Below are 19082 nucleotides of genomic sequence, written 5' to 3' on the forward strand. Positions count from 1 at the left end.
GTCCACGCAGTTAGTAACTGCTGGCCTTACTCCTGCCTAGTTCCCAGTGCCTCACCCCAACCTCCAAACCCACTGGGGTAAAAGGTGATTATGGCAACATGAATATGAGACTCCGACTCCCCAGGGAAGCAGTAGAAATAGATCATACCCCTTTCGCTCAGTTACTCATGCATGAAGATGCTAGATAAGTTTTCAATGCATTTATTGAAACAATCGCAATCTGGTATATAATGAGTGAGCCGTGACAATTAGGCAGATAAAACAAAGCAAGGTGCTCAGCATTACGAATGTGGTAAAAAATAAACACAATCCACCCATGAAGTATGTGCTGCCACATATTCTAAAGGTTCCTATCTAACCCTATGTCTTTTGAGAGCATAGTGGTTGTAACCCTCTGCCTGGCTCGGTCTAAGGGATGAGCCCCAGCCCCATACCTGGAAAGAGTGTAGGAATCAGCCTGTTGTGTAGATGGCAATCCTTTCAGGAAGTTGGCAGATCAGTGCCGGCCAAGCTGAGTGTCACACAGCATGTGTTCCAGGGATTGTTATGGCCAGAATGCCCTCTACCCTACATAGGGCGGTGCCTGGTTATATGCTAAACCATACCGCATTGGGAATACAGTTCTGATGTAATGCTGTGTCTTGGCGATAGCAGCTGTCTCCTGGCATATTGTGTACCTTGCTCCATAGCCTTGAACAAAAGGTACTGATTATATATGGTGCAAAGGTCGATTAAGCGAGCAGCATGTTCCTTGCCTTCCTAGAATAAAAGCAAACTGATAAAACGTGTAAAAAAGGCATCACTATTAAGCAGTTTTGCTACCATGAATAAAACGTGAATAAAAACATGAACCTTAAAACTAAGCTAAAAAGAGAATGACCTACCTGGCTCTAAAAGGGTCCTCATGACGCACCAATTTTAGGGGAAACTGAGACATTCATTAGAAGTACCATGAACTCTAGCCACAAAAACAACTCTATTACATGACACATCAATGACACCTTAAATCACCCACCAATGTGAGAGATGGTTTTCCCCCTTTTTAGCGGTATCAAACCTGGGGATTCAGAAATTATGGGAGATGAACAAAATCCCCTCATGTGTCATGGGGGTACAGGATATGTACAATAAGGCATCCTTTGTGAAAATTATCTACCAAGTTAATGATCAGAGGGTAACATTTGGGCAGGTATGGGACAGCTTTATTGCATGATAATAATTACATTTCAATTCTTCCTTGTATAACATTGATTGCTCATGATGATGCTTTGTTGCATTCTTTTCTTTTATATCTAAATTTCAATAAAAATGGTCAAACACAAAGGGATTCATTTTTTATCTCGCCACTCCTCCTCGAAGTATGTTCTGATCCATCACCCTTTGACCTTTCAAATTCGCTGTCTTGTCTAGTGTCCTCAGGGGCGATATTTGGACAGGAGCCTATATTAGAATACTCTTGCGCTCTCTATATATATTTCTCGTCTTATCTTGGCAGTTGGACAGGTTTATATTTTTTTTTCAGTATACTTGGGTGGCAGATATAGCAGGAGGAAATGGCTTCCTGTTCTGCCTGTCACGCCCCCTCCATATTTCACTTTATCAGTTAAGCCCCAGTGTAGTACACTGCCAGAAATGAGGTAGGATCTGAATAAATGCATAGAATTGTTTACAATTTTATTAATGAATTATGTCCAAAATGCAATGTGCAGTAGGAGAGTTATTACTTCAGAGCCAAATGTAATCGTTCCTCTTCCAGGATTGTATTTTTCCTTTTAAGTTTCTTTGGTGTTCTATGTTCCTTCCCAGTTGTGTTTCCTTCAGAAGGATAGATTCTGCGTATAGCATTGCCAGGTATCTGTCAGGTCCTGTAGCATGCAGTGGAGGTCTGCTTTTTGGTCAGAATCCCTTTCTCGGGACATGTCATTAGTTGGAAGCGGTCTCCTGAAATGAATAACCAGATAACAGATTAACTCACAGCCGGTACATTTACACCCTCCTCTCTAATGGACCCTTCTTCCATACCCACCCCAGCTACTTTTAATGTCTGGCTGAATCATAGCTAATCTTGCCTCTTTCCTTTCTGCAATGCTCATGTAGCTAGGCTCTTACTGGACAAGGTGAATGAAGGTCTAGGGCGAATGGATCCTTCACCTTTTCTCAGTGGATTGTGTTTGACATTCCTTGTACTTCCATGGCTTCCTCATGCATGAGGAGCATGGGCTTGCCCAAACCATGCCTAGGTCCAGGATTTGTCAGGGTGTTTTTTTTTACTGTCCTAGTCCTTTGTCCTGAAGCCCTGCCCCACATCAGATTCCTTCTGAATCTCTGCGATGAAGCAAGATATTAAATAAGCCAATAGGTCTGGCTTTAAAGGAATGTGGTATGGTAACATGAAGCATTACAAGCCAATAGCAAAGCATGGGAATGGTTATGCATTTGTGTGGAACTAAAGAACTGTAGAAAACTATTAGTGTAAGGAATGGTGAGGGGACAGTTGGACTGTCAAGCCAGACCTAACAATCAATGCAGGTTAATGACTGCCCTTCTTCCATCTGTGCTGCTGCCATAGAAAAACACCATAAATTATGTAGTTATCTAAAACAGTTTGATAGGTTTTCAATGTCACATGTGTGCTCCTGAATGTTCAAGCTCAAGCAACTGGATAAGTAAAACAAAATGATCACAACTACATGGAGGGCAAGCACTTTTTGTAGAAGCACACAACGTCTGCCCAATGAAAACATGTACTCCTGGCTCCCAACTTATAGATGAAGAGAAAGCCCTTCTCTGGTGATGATCACATAATTGTCTGGTGGCAGATGTACTGTGAAGCCAGACCATAACAAGGAGACATTGAAAGGTCTATGATCCCATAAAAACAGATAATGATGGCAAGTAAGAAAACCTACTTGTATAGCACATTCTACTAGTGTACCTTCTAAGGCTTCGATTAGATGAGGTCTCAAGGCAACCAATATTAGGGCTTCCACTGAATCCAGATGCTATCACTCAAATTAGGTCCATGGGTTAGGACTCCCATTTGTTCAGGTCACTCGTCTGGTGATATTAGGACTCCTATTGGACCTAGGGCCTGTAAGGACACAGGGCCAAAACCTCTGCCACCCCTCCTCCAGGCTACCTGGTAATCAACTACTTACTCCTAGCTGGCCACTGGCTGTAGGGGACTAGCAGAAAGTTAATGATTTGGGAAATGCATGACTGCTTGATCACTAGATTCTCAGGTCACACCTTCTCCCCTCATCCCTCCCTAAATGAACCGACAATGCAACCTTGCAGCTCCACTACATCTACTTCCTACAAACAACCATACCTACAACTCCCTAGCTCAAAAGCCCAGTCCGGAATCTTACCTCAGACTACAACCAAAGCAGGCAAACTATTGATCCCTACCTATACTCCCATGTTCTCCATCCTCCCACACTTGGGTTCTGAAACCCACAAGCTTTTGTTGCAGTCCTATCTGAGGCTACAATCAAAGTAGGCCATCCTTCCTTTTCCATACTCCCATTACATTACCTCCATCCTGCTTCTACGCCTGGGTTCTCTAACACACAAAGTGGCTCTCCAATCCTATCTCAGTTTACAACCAGAGGTGCCCACCCTTTGATCTTTACCCATACCTGCATGATATTCCTCTGCCATCTACACAAGGTCCCACATTGTTGATTCATCATCGCCACAAGAGGATTGCAGTGACTGCGGAGTCTTAGCCATCTGGGTGCCCGAGGCCAATGGTAGCTTGCATGGTCCTGTGCTTCCCAGGCCTCAGAAAGCACAGAAAGAAACCTACAGGCTGTGAGTTTCACTCACCTTGGGCTGCGTTCTCTCATGCTCCTGCCCCCCTAGCTACAGCCCCTTGCCCTTCCAGCTCCAAAATGACAATAACCTGCCTGATGGTTTACTGCTGCCTTTTAAAGCTAGAAAGGATTTTGTGTCAGGGCTGCACCATAAAAGTGACACAGCCCCAAAGCAAAACCGTAGGAAATCTGCCCCAGCATCTAAATTGCCTACATTTCAACGCACGATCCATGAATGTATGCTGCTCGCCACTGAAGACTGAATAACTCCCTTTGCAACCCGGTTGAATCTCTACACCATACTATTTCCACTCGGGTTGTAAAGGGATGTAGTTTTGTGTTGAACTTCAGACACAAAAACCTTGTCTAGGAATTTTAATACACATGCTGTATCTGCTTTTTCACCAACATCCAGTACTGGCCACCTAAAAAACAAATCAATGAGAATAATGATAAAATTATGTTCTTCACCTACTGGACCAACAAAATAAGTGGCCACTGACTCCCAAGGTTGCTTTGGTAAACAATTTTCACACACTTGGTTCTCACAATGCCAAATTGGTCCTCGCGACATGACTCCATGATCATTTTCCTTACGCTCTTAGGAGAGATGAGAGGCACAGTCCTCTCACCCCTCAAAATTGTGCCATTGTTGATTGTTAGCTGTCATATAACTTCTTAAAATGGCTTAATTTCCATTTAAAGCTTACTTTTGTTAGGCCAGTTCCCTTGCATATAGTTTATAACTTGTGTCAGCACTTTATCCTTCTCATCTCAGCCATCCATTCCTTCTTAAACACTGCATGAATGCCACCCCATGGACAAAGGATACTAGAAAATTGTTTCAAACTTCGTCCTCACATTCTTCCAATTTAGTAGGCATCCTTGATAATCAGTCTGCCACTACATTATCTTTACTAGGCAAATATATAAGTTTTTGGATATAATCCTACAACCGCATTGATAGTCTGGTGATCCTTGCTGAACCATTGACAGTCCCTTCCGTTATCAATAGTTTCCCGAGGGGCTCATGGTCACAAAATATTTCCTCAGTAGGTGAAAGAGCTCTGAATGCAAAAGATATCATGAACCCTTTACCCTCCTTGTCTTTCAGGGTCAAAACAGCTCCCAAATCCTTACTCCTGGCGTCTGTTGTGATTCAGCAGCTCAAGTTAGGATCAAAGCAGTCTAATGCTGGAACCTTATGAATTTCAGATGTGATCCAAACAAATTCTTCCTGTCATTCAAATTTCAATTTTGTTTTCAATGAGTTGTCTTATATGAAATCTTTTTCTGCAAAATGTGGAAGACATTTTGAGCAATATTCCACTAACCCCTGACTTCCTCCTTGCTGCTAGGGGCTGGAGCATCCTTAATGGTAGTGAGTAGAGATGTTTTAAGTTTAACTCCATCAACTCCAATTTCATGTCCTAAATAAGTTACTTTCTCTCCTGCAAACTTGCACTTAGAAAGTTCCACTGCTAAGCCATTCTTTCCCAAAATGTCCCCTACCTTCTGCAGTCTTGAGTAGTGCACACTTTTATTTTCTCCAAAGACTAAAATATCATCCTGCAAGAATTTGATGCCAGGCTCTTTCCTAAATCGATTGAACATTAGTCTATGGAAGGCTGCAGATGCCAGCCCGGAAGGCATCTTCTTGAATTGAAAACACCCAAAAGGTGTGATGAATGCTGTGTATCCCATGGAGTCAGGTTTTAGGGAGATCTGATGGTATGCAGCTGACAAGTCAATGGTGGTGTTGGACCTGGTCCTTTTTGCAGGGCCATCCCCAAACCTTTTGCCTCCTTCCTCCTACTTTTTCTGCTCTGTTTTTGTTGGCTGTTGGTACTCTGGGTACTTCACCGCTGCCGATCAGTGCTAAAGTGCAAGCACTCCCTGTGTAAATGGCGATTATGATTGGTTGTCCATGATTGGCATATTTGATTTACTAGTAAGCCCCTAGTATTGTGCACCATGTGTGCCCAGGGCCTGTAAATCAAATGCTACTAGTGGGCTTGCAGCACTGATTGTGCCACCCATTTGAGTAACCCTGTGAACATGTCTCAGACCTGCCATTGCAGTGTCTGTGTGTGCAATTTTAAACTGCCATGTCGACCAAGCAAGTGCCCCCACTTGCCAGGCCCAAACATTCCCTTTTAGTACATGTAAGGCACCCCTAAGGTGGGCCCAAGGTAGCCCCATGGGCAGGGTGCAGTGTATTTAAAAGGTAGGGCATGTATTGGTGTGTTTTACATGTCCTGATAGTGAATTAGTGCTAAATTCGGTTTCCACTATTGCAAGAACTATCTCTCCCATAGGTTCACATGTGGATTGCCTTGAAGTACCTTTTAAGCGTAATTTCACATTGGGAGCAGATAGAGATGAGGAGTTTGGGGTCTTTGAACTCACAATTTTAAAATACATCTTTTGGTGGAGTTGGCTTTTAGATTGTAAGTTTGAAAATTGCACTTTTTAGAAAGTAGGCACTTTTTTGCTTACCATTCTGTGTCTCTGCCTGTCTGTTGAATACATGTCTGGGTCAGGATGACAGTTGCGCTGTTTGTGAATTCACTCTAGACAGTCACACAAAGGGAGCTGAGGTGTGCCCTGCATATCCTGATAGGTCTTTCTGGGCTAGAGTGGTGGGAGGGGCTGACACCTGCACCTGAACAGGTCTGTGCCTGTTCTTACACAATATAATCTCCAACTCTTGGAGTGTGTCCGGGACCAGGGCAGGAAAGGCAGGGTCTTGTGCACTAGAAAAGACTTTCCTTTGAAGTTTGCCTACTTTAAAGGCAGAAATGAGTATAAGTATTGGTCCCAAAACTCCAGACTCATAGAACACTTCTGGTTCAAGAGGATACTCTGCCAAGGAGAAGAGCTGAAGATCTGTGAGGAGGACTACTGCCCCTTTGCTTAGTGTGCTTTTCTGGGTTGGCCTGCAGTTGCTGCTTCTGCTTTGGAGAGGACGAAGACTGGACTTTGCTGTGTATCCATGCTTGTGAAGTTTCCCCAAGGGCTTGGGCTGAGTTTGCCTCCTTTTAAGAAGTCTCGGGGATATCAAAGGCTTCACCTGCCAGTCCCTGGGTTCTCTTGCTGAGGACCCTGACTTGTCAAGAGGTGCCAACTCCAGTTCCTGGGCCCTTAGAAGTGAAGTCTGGCATAAAACAAGATGAAGCAGGCACATCAACTCTGGACAACTCCAGAACCTGCACCGCTGCTCGACTCTGCGCTGCTGTCTACACATGAAGCTGTGGTCCCTGCTGAATTGCAACAACCTTGATCGACACCGCAGGCCCAGCGCCACCGTAGCGCTTCTAAGTCCCACAACACTGTGAGTCCTGAGTGCCTTGTCACTAATGTCACTGACACCAGACTCCGTTGTGGTGCCTGTAGCCCTGTAGAGTGACTGCGACCCCGCAAGGTCACCTCATCGCGTCTTGACCCGCTGGACTCATCGACCACACCGGATCGTAAGGAACCGATGCCTCACCGCTGACGCTGCCTCACCTCCACAGCCTCATAAGGAACAGGCGCCTTCACTCTCCTGTGTAGCAGTAGGGAACTAACATCTCACCTCCTGTGCAGCAGTACAGAACTGACACCACACCAACTCCAGCAACACCTCACCTCCTCAACTCCGTTCCATGTTTTTGAGTGTGCCTCATTTCTAATGTACTGTACCTGGGGTCTGTGTGACTCCGTGACCGGCACCACACTCCCTTGCGAGTGGTGTTGGACTGTTGAGAACAACTCCATCATCATGCTGGGATAGCGCCAGTTGGAGCTATTGTGTTTCTAAGTGCTTTTATTGAGATTTGACATTTAAAAAATCATCTCTTTGCTTGTGTATATTGGATTTTTGTCGTTTTGGTCTTTGTTTACTTAGATAAATTTTGGCTATTTTTCTAAACTGATGTGGTGTCCGTTTGTAGTGTGTTCACTGTGTTAATGTGTAAGGGTACAAATACTTAACACATTGTCTCTGAGATAAGCCTGACTGCTCGTGCCAATCTACCAAGGGGGTGAACAGGGGTTATTTTAGGTGTGTAACTCCCTTGCCCTGACTAGAGTGAGGGTCCTTGCTTGTACAGGGTGCAAACCACTTCCAACTAGAGACCTTATTTCCAACAGGTGGAAAATACCTTTGCTTCCTTGAGGCACATAACCATTTCAATAATCCTTGGTAAAGGAAATCGGTCAACCACAATATTATCATTCAAATGATGCAAATCCACACATAAACCGATCTTCCCATTGCTGCGTCTGGCCACCACCATTGGGAGATCCATTCGGAAAACTTGATAGGTTAAATTACTCCAGTTGCTACCAACTTGTCTAGCTCTTTTGATAGTTTCTTGCATATCATAATGGGAAATTTTTTACCTTATGCACTTTAGGAATGGCATGGGTTTTCAAAGCTATCCGGTGTTCAAACCCTTTGAGGTGTCCTAAAGTTGCGCTGAAATCAGTCTGAAAGTTACATAGCATCTCTTCAGCAACATTAGACCCCTCATCTACTATTTTCACTTGATCTATACTACGGTGGATGAGGATGACATGTCAATTTCCTTGATCAAACCAACCGAGTACCGGGAGACCTCTTTTTGCTATGTACAATTTAACCTGTGTGCTGCTATTTTTAAAAATGAAAGTTAACCACCTGTAACTCAGCATTTCATTTTTTTCTCATTACCGATTTTTCCTATAAAATTTCCCTTCCACATCTCTTCATTTATAATGGTATATGGGGAACCTGAAGCTGCAAACATTTTGACGTCCACCCCACCAATGCTCATCTGACATTCAGGCTTGTTCTCCATGCTCTTGTCACCAATATTTAAAATCAATTTGCTCGATGGATTCATAACACTGTCATACCTCACATCACTATTCTCACTGTCATCGCCATCCTCATGACTAGTACCTTCTAGTATGCCCTTGGCGTTCTTCTTTTTTTTGTCCTGCAAACCTTTGTGAAGCGCCTAATGATGCCACAACTACTGCATTTCTGTTTTAATGTTGGGCAGTTATTGCTATAAAGCAGGTGATCTTTGATATGACATCTATAACATCTATCTTTATTCCTGGAAGAAAGCCTTGATTGGGCATTGGAGGTCTTGCTCGTAAGCTTGCTATTTATTTTACAAATCACCTCTGTTCCCTTGTCCTTAGGCATTAAAGGCCTCATCTACAAGAATCTGACTCATCGGCTCCAATGCATCAGATTTCTTGCACTGCCCTACGACACCCTAACTACATGGATACGCTGTATTTACAATACAGAGATCCGTGGGCACATCCGTGGGCACATTTCCACAGATGCATCAAAAATTCTGATGCATCTGTAGCGTTAAACAGATGCATTGCTGGACCACTGTCAAAAAAATTATGCTACTCCAGAAAAGCCAGGAGGCCCCCATTGAGAAAAGCCCTGCATCACTTTTACACCTGCTGTGAGCAGGCGGTAAAATTCTGACACAGTGAACTCACAGAATGATGCAGTGAAATGTAAATTTCACTGCGTCAGTTCTGCGTGGCTTTGCCGTGGGAACGCCTACCTTGCATGCATTATACCTGGTGCAGGTATAATGTGGCACAAGGCTTTACAAACTGACACACTGGGCTTCCACCACCGTTATGTAAAAAAAAAAAATTGTGCAATCGTGGTGCCATGGCCTTGTAAATGAGGCCCTAATTCTTTTTGTGCATCTACTTGAAATATCAGCTTTACGCACTATACTCATTACATCCTCAAGTGGTAAATCACCATTTACCCATAAGAGTGCTTGGATAGCCTAGTTGTTGACATGCATGACGAACTGATCCTTGATCAGGTCATCATGTAATACCTTAAATTTACAATCAATCGCCAGTTTCCTAAGTTCAGCAACATGATTGTCCGCTGTCTCTCCCACTTCTTGTTTGCGTTGGAAGAATTTATATCTTTTTATTCCACTGCGCTCCTTAGGGGCAAAATAAATATCAAGATCCTTCAATGCTCCCTCAAAAACATCCGTATCCCCCACAACAGGAGCCTTCAATATTTGATTATATACATTCAACATATAAGGTCCCCAGTAATGTAGCAAAATTATTTTCTTTTGCTCAGCTGGCATCTTGCCATATTCATCTACACTAGCTATATAGTTTATGAAATATTCTTCCCATTTCACCCATTTAAGAGTGGACTCTGTGCAAGATGGCCAAAATGCATGTGGTGTGCATACACTATAATTTTGTGAAGCCATGATATAGGTCTTTAAAGTTTCTTTCCTTCACTCCCTGTAAGTTCTCAAATGCTTATACCATGTGAATATGTTCACAGGAATTTACTGTTCAAATTTTGCTGTTCTTCCCCTTTTTTATATAAAGTGATCTTACTTGATATTGCTTGTGGCCAATCACCACGATGCTGGCAAAATGTAGAAATACAGTTTTGTTTGAAGATCGACAGTTACGTGAAATCTGACTCACAGAACTGAGTAAATACAATTTATGTAAAAACAAATGATGTCCACATAGGGTCACGCTGCGTGACCTATGTATGTCCTGCCTCATGCTACGTGTTCAGGTCAGCGCTCTAGTGTTTGCCAGCTTCACGCAGGGTGCAACAATCTCCGCAAATTCCCTGTGCACACGCTTCCTCTGTGGAACACTCACTAAACAAGAATGTTACGGACGCTCCACTGGCGAACACACGTCTTCCTGATTGCTGAGCCTGCTCTACTGGCGAACATGCGTCTTCCTGCAATGTTGCTAAAGCAACACTGCCAAACAAGCATCTTCCTGCAACATGCACACTCTTACAGGAAAGCAGCATCTTTTGAAAACACATGGCTGATAGATAATGCGCTCACTCTTCGCCATGGCATGCTCTCAGTAGAGAACAGCATCTTTTAAATCAACTAAAAGCGGTGAGGAATGGTGCACTCATTCCGTGCCAATACGCCATGCAGGCAAACATACCTTGAAGATGGTAAGGCTTGTGTACTTGTATTTCATCTACATGCCGCTGTCCATTTTGTCTTCAGCTCTGCAATGCAACATATAATCCACACACTCAGCAATAGGTTCCTAGATGTGAAACCTCGCCAAACACCACTAAGTTCTTCAATTTTTCAGTCAGCTTCTTAGTGCTAGCAGGTATGATAGGTTCCTCTCCTTTTTGTGTGGGTTCAGGCTCCAGATGCTTGTCACCACAATGTTGTGTTAAATAATGTACAGTTCGCATTCCTAGGGTGCTGGAGTGCTACGATATTGGCCTCAGCTCCGTTAATGGAGCCAAGCCCAATATCGCAGCACTGTTCCCGCTACACAGCCTGACGGGAATCGCAAACTACAATGTTCCCGCCGGTCAGCCCGATGGGAACATTGTAATACAATTGGGAGGGACGTCACCGCAATAGCGGTGGCATCCTCCCCGTGAATTTGGCATACTCATAATGAGGCCCTATGTATTTAAGTGGAGATGAAAAAATCCAAACTGTGTCCAAATGTACTAAAGTTTTGCCTCTGTGTTGTGTTACTTTTATGGCACAGCCCTGACACAAAATGTATTTTGTAAAAAAAAAAAAAAAAAAAAATAGAAAAGCAACTGCACAGAGCATAGCACTGCCTTGCGTTACTTTGCGTCAGGGAGGATTTAAATGGGTGGAGCATCGGTCTTCTACTGCATCCACCTTTGTATTTAGATGCAAACCCATATTTATTAAACATGTGTTTGCACCTAAATGGTGTGCCTGCCCTAGGCTAGCGTAACAAGGAGAAATGTCTTTATTTCTCCTCCTTACTTCCTCTTTGCAGTGCACATAAAAACAGGACTAAGGCCCTCATTACAACATTGGAGGTAAGGTCTGCTTACCGCCATGCTGACTGCCGCCAACATACCGTGACCGCAGCGGTATACCGCTACAGGTATTATGACCCACCCATAGGAATCTGACACCCACACAAGTCCACCAGCCCAAAGGTCAGTGATAAACTGGCGGTGGCAAAACCCACACCCTTGCACCAACAGAAATACGCCCACAGTATCATGACCCACGAATCACCACAGCGGTCATTCAATTGCGGTAAACCATTGACGGTACATACCGCTGCACTCAAAATACACACACACTAACAAAACAGCACCACATTGGACAATTCAAACTACACACACCTGACACACATACACACACCATACCCACACACCCACACCACTATAAAACACCCACCCACAATACCCACAATCCTTTACTACCCCAAACCTTTGGCAAGTGAGAGAGAGAGACAAGCCAGGAACACCCGCTAAATCTGAGCCACAAAACACCATCATCCATACACCATCCATACACCTCATAGCACACACCCCAAAACATCACCCCACACACCCTCACACATACCACTCACAATAAACCCATGGCACCACAAAGACACCCCAAGTTCTCAGAGGAGGAGCTAAGGGTCATGGTGGAGGAAATCATCTATTGCAAGGAAGATAGAGCTATGGCGGAGAGTCGTGGACAGGGTCAACGCCGTGGGACAGCACCCAAGAACAAGAGATGACATCAGGAAGAGGTGGGAACGACCTACGGGGGAAAGTGCGTTCTGTGGTTGCAAGACACCAGGTAGCTGTACAGAGGACTGGCTGTGGACCCCCACCTCCTCCCCCACAACTACCAACATGGGAGGAGCAAATCTTGCCAATCATGCATCCTGAGGGCCTCGCAGGAGTAGCAGGAGGACTAGACTCTGGTAAGTCAAATCTTTACTACTTTATCCCCCACCCTACCTGCATGTCATCAGAAACAACAACCCCTACCCTCACCCCCACCACCCGCCCACCTCACATATACCCCACCATCACAACCCACCCATCCCAAAACCAAGCCCTGCATGCAACAATAATGCATGGACCCCCATCACAGACCTGCATGGACACCCATCACCACAGCATGCACACTAGTGACAATCACTTAGCCAAACCAAGCACAACTCACACAAGCCAAAGCTGCATTGCTAATAACAACCATAGAGGGCAACATATCCATGCACAAGATGGTACACGCAGATACAATAACACTGCATTTACATCCCCACAGGACCCCCACTCAATGTCACAGGAAAGGAGGTGCCAGCCACATCCAGTCCCCCCTGAAGAGGCCCACAGTGATGACAGCAGCTCTGCACGCCTGGATCTGGATGACCAACCTGGCCCATCAGGTACCTCCGGAGAGTCGGTGACCCAGCCACATTCCCAACCCACCACAGAGCCTCCCCTGGAATCTGGCCTTCAGGAGACCAAAGGTTCTCACAATGATCCTCCTTGTTCGCCCATGTGCTTCATTGTAACGTTCCTCTGCCCTTGTCCTGCCATTCCTCACTGGGGTCAGTAGCCATGAGAGGTTGGGGTGACCAGAGTCACCTGCAAATATCCGAGGGATACCTGTGAGCCACACACTCACCCTTAGGGCCAAACCCACACCCATATACCTACATCAACTGGGTGGGGTCCATGGGCTCACCTATTAGCCACACCCTGTGCCTCTGGAGTTAAGACATCACATATGGAATGCTGCTATTCCTCAAGATAAAGGCATCATGCGCAGAGCCAGGATACTTGGCATTGACATGGGAGATGTACTGGTCCGCCAAACACACCCTCTGCACATTCAGAGAGTGAAAGCTTTTCCTATTTCTGAACACTAGTTCATTTCTCCGTGGGGGGACAAATGCAATATGTGTACCATCAATGGCACCAATGATGTTGGGGATATTTCCCAGTGCATAAAAGTCAGCCTTCACTGTGGCCAAATCCTCCACCTGGGGGAATATGATGTAGCTGCGCATGTGTTGCAGCAGGGCAGACAACACTCTGGTCAGCATGTTTGAGAACATTGGCTGTGACATCTCTGATGCCATTGCCACTGCCGCTTGGAAGGAACCACTTGGCAGGAAATGAAGCAATGACAGGACCTGAACTAGAGGGGTGATGCCTGTGGGGTGGCGGATAGTTGAAATCAGGTCTGGCTCCAATCGGGCACACAGTTCTTGGATCGTGGCCCTATCAAGTCTGTAGGTCAGGATAATGTGCCTGTCCTCCATTGTTGCCAGGTCCACCAGGGGTCTGTACACGGGGGATGTCTCCATCTCCTATTCATCCTCAGGGGTTGAACTCTAGGGTAAAAAACAGTAAGCAGAAGGTCATATTCACACATATGTCAATATTAATATGCATTTCTTCCTTTACAGAAACAATATGTGAACTCGTGAAACAGTTGATGTGACAATGCCTGCTGTATCGCAGTTAGGTGCCATGGCCTGTACCCCCCTGACATGGCGGCTGCCTGACCTGTGAGGAGAGACATTGCAAGATCGCATTGGTTACCATTGGGCCCTATGGGTTCCAGGAGCCAATGGCGATGTCCACCAGCAGTGAGGGTACGCACCGCCGCGGACGTGACCGCCATTTTCTATCTGTGCACTCACTTGCTACCTGACCTTCAACAGTAGAGGACCTACACTGCAAGTGCTGCTGTGACCTGTGTCTGGAAGCGACAATGGCTCGAGTGTCTGGGGAAAGGACCCCTGCCTTCACTTCCGAGGAGTTGGAGAGACTAGTGATGGGGTCCTACCCCAGTACACTGTACAGGTGAGTACACTGTGAGCATGATGCATGGGCCATGGATGTATGGAGTGCTGTGTGTGTAAGCCCCATGTGGGGGGGTCTGAGGGGTCCTGGGCTGAGTGCTGCATGTATGGTGGTCAAAGTATGTGTGTAAGGGGATGGGAGGGATGAGGTGGGCCATGAGTTTGACAGTCCGGATGGTATGACTAATCCCTTTTCTGCTGTATCTTTTTCTGCAGGGCAGTGCCCATAAGAAAAAGGTATTTGGCATGCCACCGCCAAGGAGGTGCGGACCCTGGGGATCTTTGACAGGCAGAGCACCCACTGCCGCAAATGGTGGGAGGACCTGTGCCGCTGGGGCTGGCCTCCCAACAACGAAGGGGTGCCTGTCGTACCCTGACCCCACTGATGTTCCGCATCCTGGCGGTGGTCTATCCAGAGTTGGATGGGCGCTTGAAGGCATCACAGCAGCCACAGGGGGATGAGTACAGATTCAGACTCATAACTTTGCGCACGTCAGGGTTTTACCTGGGTGGGGGATGTGGGCTGTGGGTGCCCCTAGGCCAGGGCGAACATGGCAGGGTAGGTTCAATGATGGGCAAGCTCAGATGCACTCCAACCCCAGTAGTGTTAGTGGGCATCTACTACTGGGCAGGGTCCTATGGGTTTCAGGTGTGCAGCTAATAGCGTTAGGCATTGTACCCCATGGGCTGATGACTAGCATTGTAACTGGTAGTGCATGGCCTAGTGCATAGGGCTGTTCCCTGTGTGTTGTGTACACCAGCGGTAGTGTTGTTGCTGGTATTGGCCAAGTGTATTATCTGTCTCCCCCCTTTTTGTTTTGTCACTCTGTCCTTGTGTGCATTAGCATCATCTGGCGAAGGAGCAGAGGCACTGGTGACGGAGGGAGCTACATCCCACATGGGTCTAGTGGCCGAATCCACTGACGGTGAGGGCACCAGTGGGATGGAGGGTGAGGGGAGCACCACGAAGGAGACAGGAGGGGAGACTACCGACAGCGACTCCTCCTCCAATGGAAGCTCCCCGGCGGTGGCAGACACCTCTGTGCCCACCCAACAACAGGTACAGCCGCCACCCCCGTACCAGCACCGCCCTGCCAGCAGCCCCTCAGCGTGTTTCCTGTGCCTGCTCACTTAGGAGGGTGGGCATCTCCTTCGTTCTATGCACCTCAGACCCTGCTGCCGTCAGTGACGAGGCTATTGACCTCCTGAGATTCCTCTCTGTTGGGCAGTCAACCATACTGAATGCCATCCAGGGTGTAGCAGGGCATTTGCAACAAAACAAATGCATACCTGGAGGGTATTCAATCTGGCGTGGCGGCCCAAGAAAGAGCATTTCAGGCTCTGGCCTCCGCACTGTTGGCAGCCAATTTCCCTGTCTCCAGCCTCCCCCCTCGAACTTCCTCTACCCAGTCCCAATCCCCTCAACCCCAGCCTATCCCAAACACACCTTCAGATCAGCAATTAGCCACATCAACACACAGAAGTGGCTCAGGCAAACACAAGCACCACACTTCATCTCACAAGCACTCACACAAGCACCATCCACATGCAGACACACCAACATCCACTGCCTCCACTGTGCCCCCCTCCTCCTCCACCTTCCTTCGCAGTAGCGTCTCCACTAACACCTCCATGCACTACATCCTCATCCACTACCTCCATCACCAGCACGCCTATCACTACATGCCCCTCACTGCCAGTCACCACCCCGACATCCATGCAAACCACCCACTTGATAGACTGTGGTCTTGCACTCCCCAGGACCAAGCAGTGGGCATGGAGCCCCCTGCAGGACAGTGGCGTTATACAATCTTCCGGCTAAAGTGCCCCCCCATTCCCCATCCCCCTGAGATGCCTGTGTGTTTTCGACCTGATGCCCCTGCAGTGTTCTCTCCGTATTGAGGCAGAAGTCAAGTGTGGCCTTGGCCTATGTGTTTTGGACCAGTGGGCCACTGACATTTTTGAGTGGGCATTGTCCCTCCTTTTGTATATATTGTACATACTGTTCATTTCTTTATGAACGTATTTCTCAAAACGTGTAATATTACACTCATTTTACTCCATTCCTTTTGTTCTTGTGTTATTCCTGAGGGTTACGGGGTGTATATGTAATGTTGCTGCATGTGTTTGTGTGTATGGTGTTGGGGGTGAGGGTGGGGGTGTGGGTGTTGTGTGTGTGTGTCACTCTCTTTTTCCTTCCCCCTCCCCTGTGTGCTTGGTGCAGTACTCACCGTGGTCGTCTTCGCCGGCGTTCATGGTCCTGGTGTATGAGAAAATACACCAGCATGGGGAACACCTGCAGTTCGGGCTCAATGGCGTCCTGGTTCTTCCTTGAGTGTCGAGAGGTGAGTCGTTCCCCTTCAGTGTTCTGTTTCCACCGTGCTTTTGATGTCATTGGTACTGCCCCAGAAAAGCTGGCGGATGGGCGTGTTGTAATGTAGTGGGCGGTACATTGTCTTCCGCCTGGCTGTTGGCGGTTATCGTTGCGGTGTTTGTTGCTACCGCTGTGGTGGTTGGAGTGTTAAAGTGGCTGTATGTGTTGGCGGTTTCCGCCGTGGTCATGATTCAAATTTTTTTACCGCCGGCCTGTTGGGAGTATTACCGCCGCTTTGTCACCGAGTGCCAGGGTTGTAATGAGGGCCTAAATCTCTAAGAATAGATTTTGTGTGGGAAGGTATCACTTCCTGCACAAAAAGTATTCTGACAACAAAAGAGGCACACTTGCATTGTGGTGCTAAGATGCCTGTGGTGGCACTAGGCAGCCAGAAGTGAACCAACACTACAAGAGAGATGAGCTGCACCACATCTAAGTAGATATGGTGCATTTTTGCTCCCTCCCTATGACACAATGCAGCGCAGCAACTTCCTGCGCTGTGCTGCGTTGCATCTATGTTTAGTAAATCTGGGCCTACATATATATTCATCTCCTAATTCCTTCCAGCGCACACAGAGATACCAATATGACTAATGCTGCCCTCAATCAGCCCTCGTAAATGGAATATTCTCTAATGTATAACAATTACTGTGCATGCCCTATTCTACTCCTAGACTGTTCCCTTTATTTGCAATCATTTTCTCGCAAAGAATGTGTTGAATGTGATAAAACATTGTAGGCCTAGCAAAAATCAATGGATCATTATATTTATGAGTGTCTCATAGGTACCAAGTGTAGTTTACATCCCAAGGCAAAAAAGTCTGGTAGGATAATCACACTAATAATAAAAAGAAACTCAGAAAGTGATCATAATCATTAAATAATTGATAAATTGCTATTTATATAGAGTTGTTTGGGCATTGAGTCTTCATGTTGATTTGTAAATTGAGTGTGTTACAAGAATTAACCAAATGGAAAAGATAAAGTGATGTGAAAAAGAAAGAACACCCTGTTAATGGTCTCTGGTTTTACATGTTAATACTCATCTGGCCTTCATTTAGTCCTCAACAAATCCTAATAGTAATTGAATCTAACTCCATGTGAAAACACATGCAAACATTCACTTTGTCATTACTGAACAGAAAAATAAGCCAACATTTTGTGTTCTGGCGTGACAAGTCTATGGCGGTCATTCTGACCGCGTCGGGTGGTGGTAGCCGCCCGCCTGGCGGGAACCGCCAAATGGCCGTTACGCGGTCAGAAGACCACTGCAGCCATTCCGACCTTCCCGCTGGGCCAGCGGGAAGGTGGCCTGCAACACTGAAGCCGGCTCCGAATGGAGCCGGCGGTGTTGCAGGTGTGCGACAGGTGCAGTTGCACCCGTCGCGCTTTTCACTGTCTGCTGAGCAGACAGTGAAAAGCAGGCTGGGACCCTGTTAGGGGGCCCCTGCACTGCCCATGCCAGTGGCATGGGCAGTGCAGGGGCCCCTAGACACCCGTTACCGCCATCCTCTTCCTGGCAGTGACAACAGCCAGAAACAGGCTGGCGGTAAGGGGGTCAGAATCCCCATGGCGGCGCTGCTTGCAGTGCCGCCATGGACCCGGTTTTCTGACCGCGGCGGTGGGCAGGGAAGCACCGCCAGCCTGTTGGCGATGCTTCCGTCATTCGCGGCCCTGGCGGTCTTGGACCGCCAGGGTCGGAATGACCCCCTATATTGTGATTCGGTAATGTGCGTAACCTCCTTAGCGGCAAATCCTGTAAGAGTTTATAAGTTTCTCACATCGCTTGGGAGGAATTATGACCCACTCCTCCTTACAAAACTGCTCAGACTCAGTGATGTTTGAGGACATTAGCTAATGTGTGTTATGTACTTAGGTTGAGCCATAGCATTACGATATGATTGTGGTTAGGACTTTGACTTGGCTTTTCAAACGTTATTGTTCTTTCCTTTTTCAGCTTGTCAGTCAAACAGCATTTGTGTGTTTTGGATAATTTTCCTATTGCATGATCACTTTCGGGTGAGTTTCAGCTGTTTAAAATGTTATTTCACATTTTCCTCCAAAACGTGCTGGTATAGAGAGGAATTCGTGGGCGACTCAATAACTTTGAGGCAACCAAGTCTTCCAGATGCAAAGAAGGCACCGAACATAAATGCTCACCCCCTTCCCCCGGCCCCCAAGTTGATGTTGGGTCTGAGGTTTTTGAGGTAAGCAGTGCTCTGTTTTCTCCATACATGTAGTTGTGCTTTTCAAGC

The 19082-nt window shown here is 46.5% G+C and overlaps 1 protein-coding gene across 1 annotated transcript in view; it reads right to left on the bottom strand.

The window, feature by feature from the left end:
• Positions 1–235: 235 nt before the first annotated feature.
• Positions 236–19082, bottom strand: part of NT5E (5'-nucleotidase ecto) — a 483444-nt gene continuing 464597 nt past the window's right edge. Inside the window, exon 10 of the mRNA XM_069235588.1 lies at positions 236–1941. Coding sequence (XP_069091689.1) covers positions 1924–1941 — 18 coding nt within the window. The 3' untranslated portion in view covers positions 236–1923. The remainder of the gene's footprint in view (positions 1942–19082) is intronic.

Source organism: Pleurodeles waltl, chromosome 5 (assembly GCF_031143425.1).
Source record: "Pleurodeles waltl isolate 20211129_DDA chromosome 5, aPleWal1.hap1.20221129, whole genome shotgun sequence".
NCBI classification, from domain to species: domain Eukaryota; kingdom Metazoa; phylum Chordata; class Amphibia; order Caudata; family Salamandridae; genus Pleurodeles; species Pleurodeles waltl.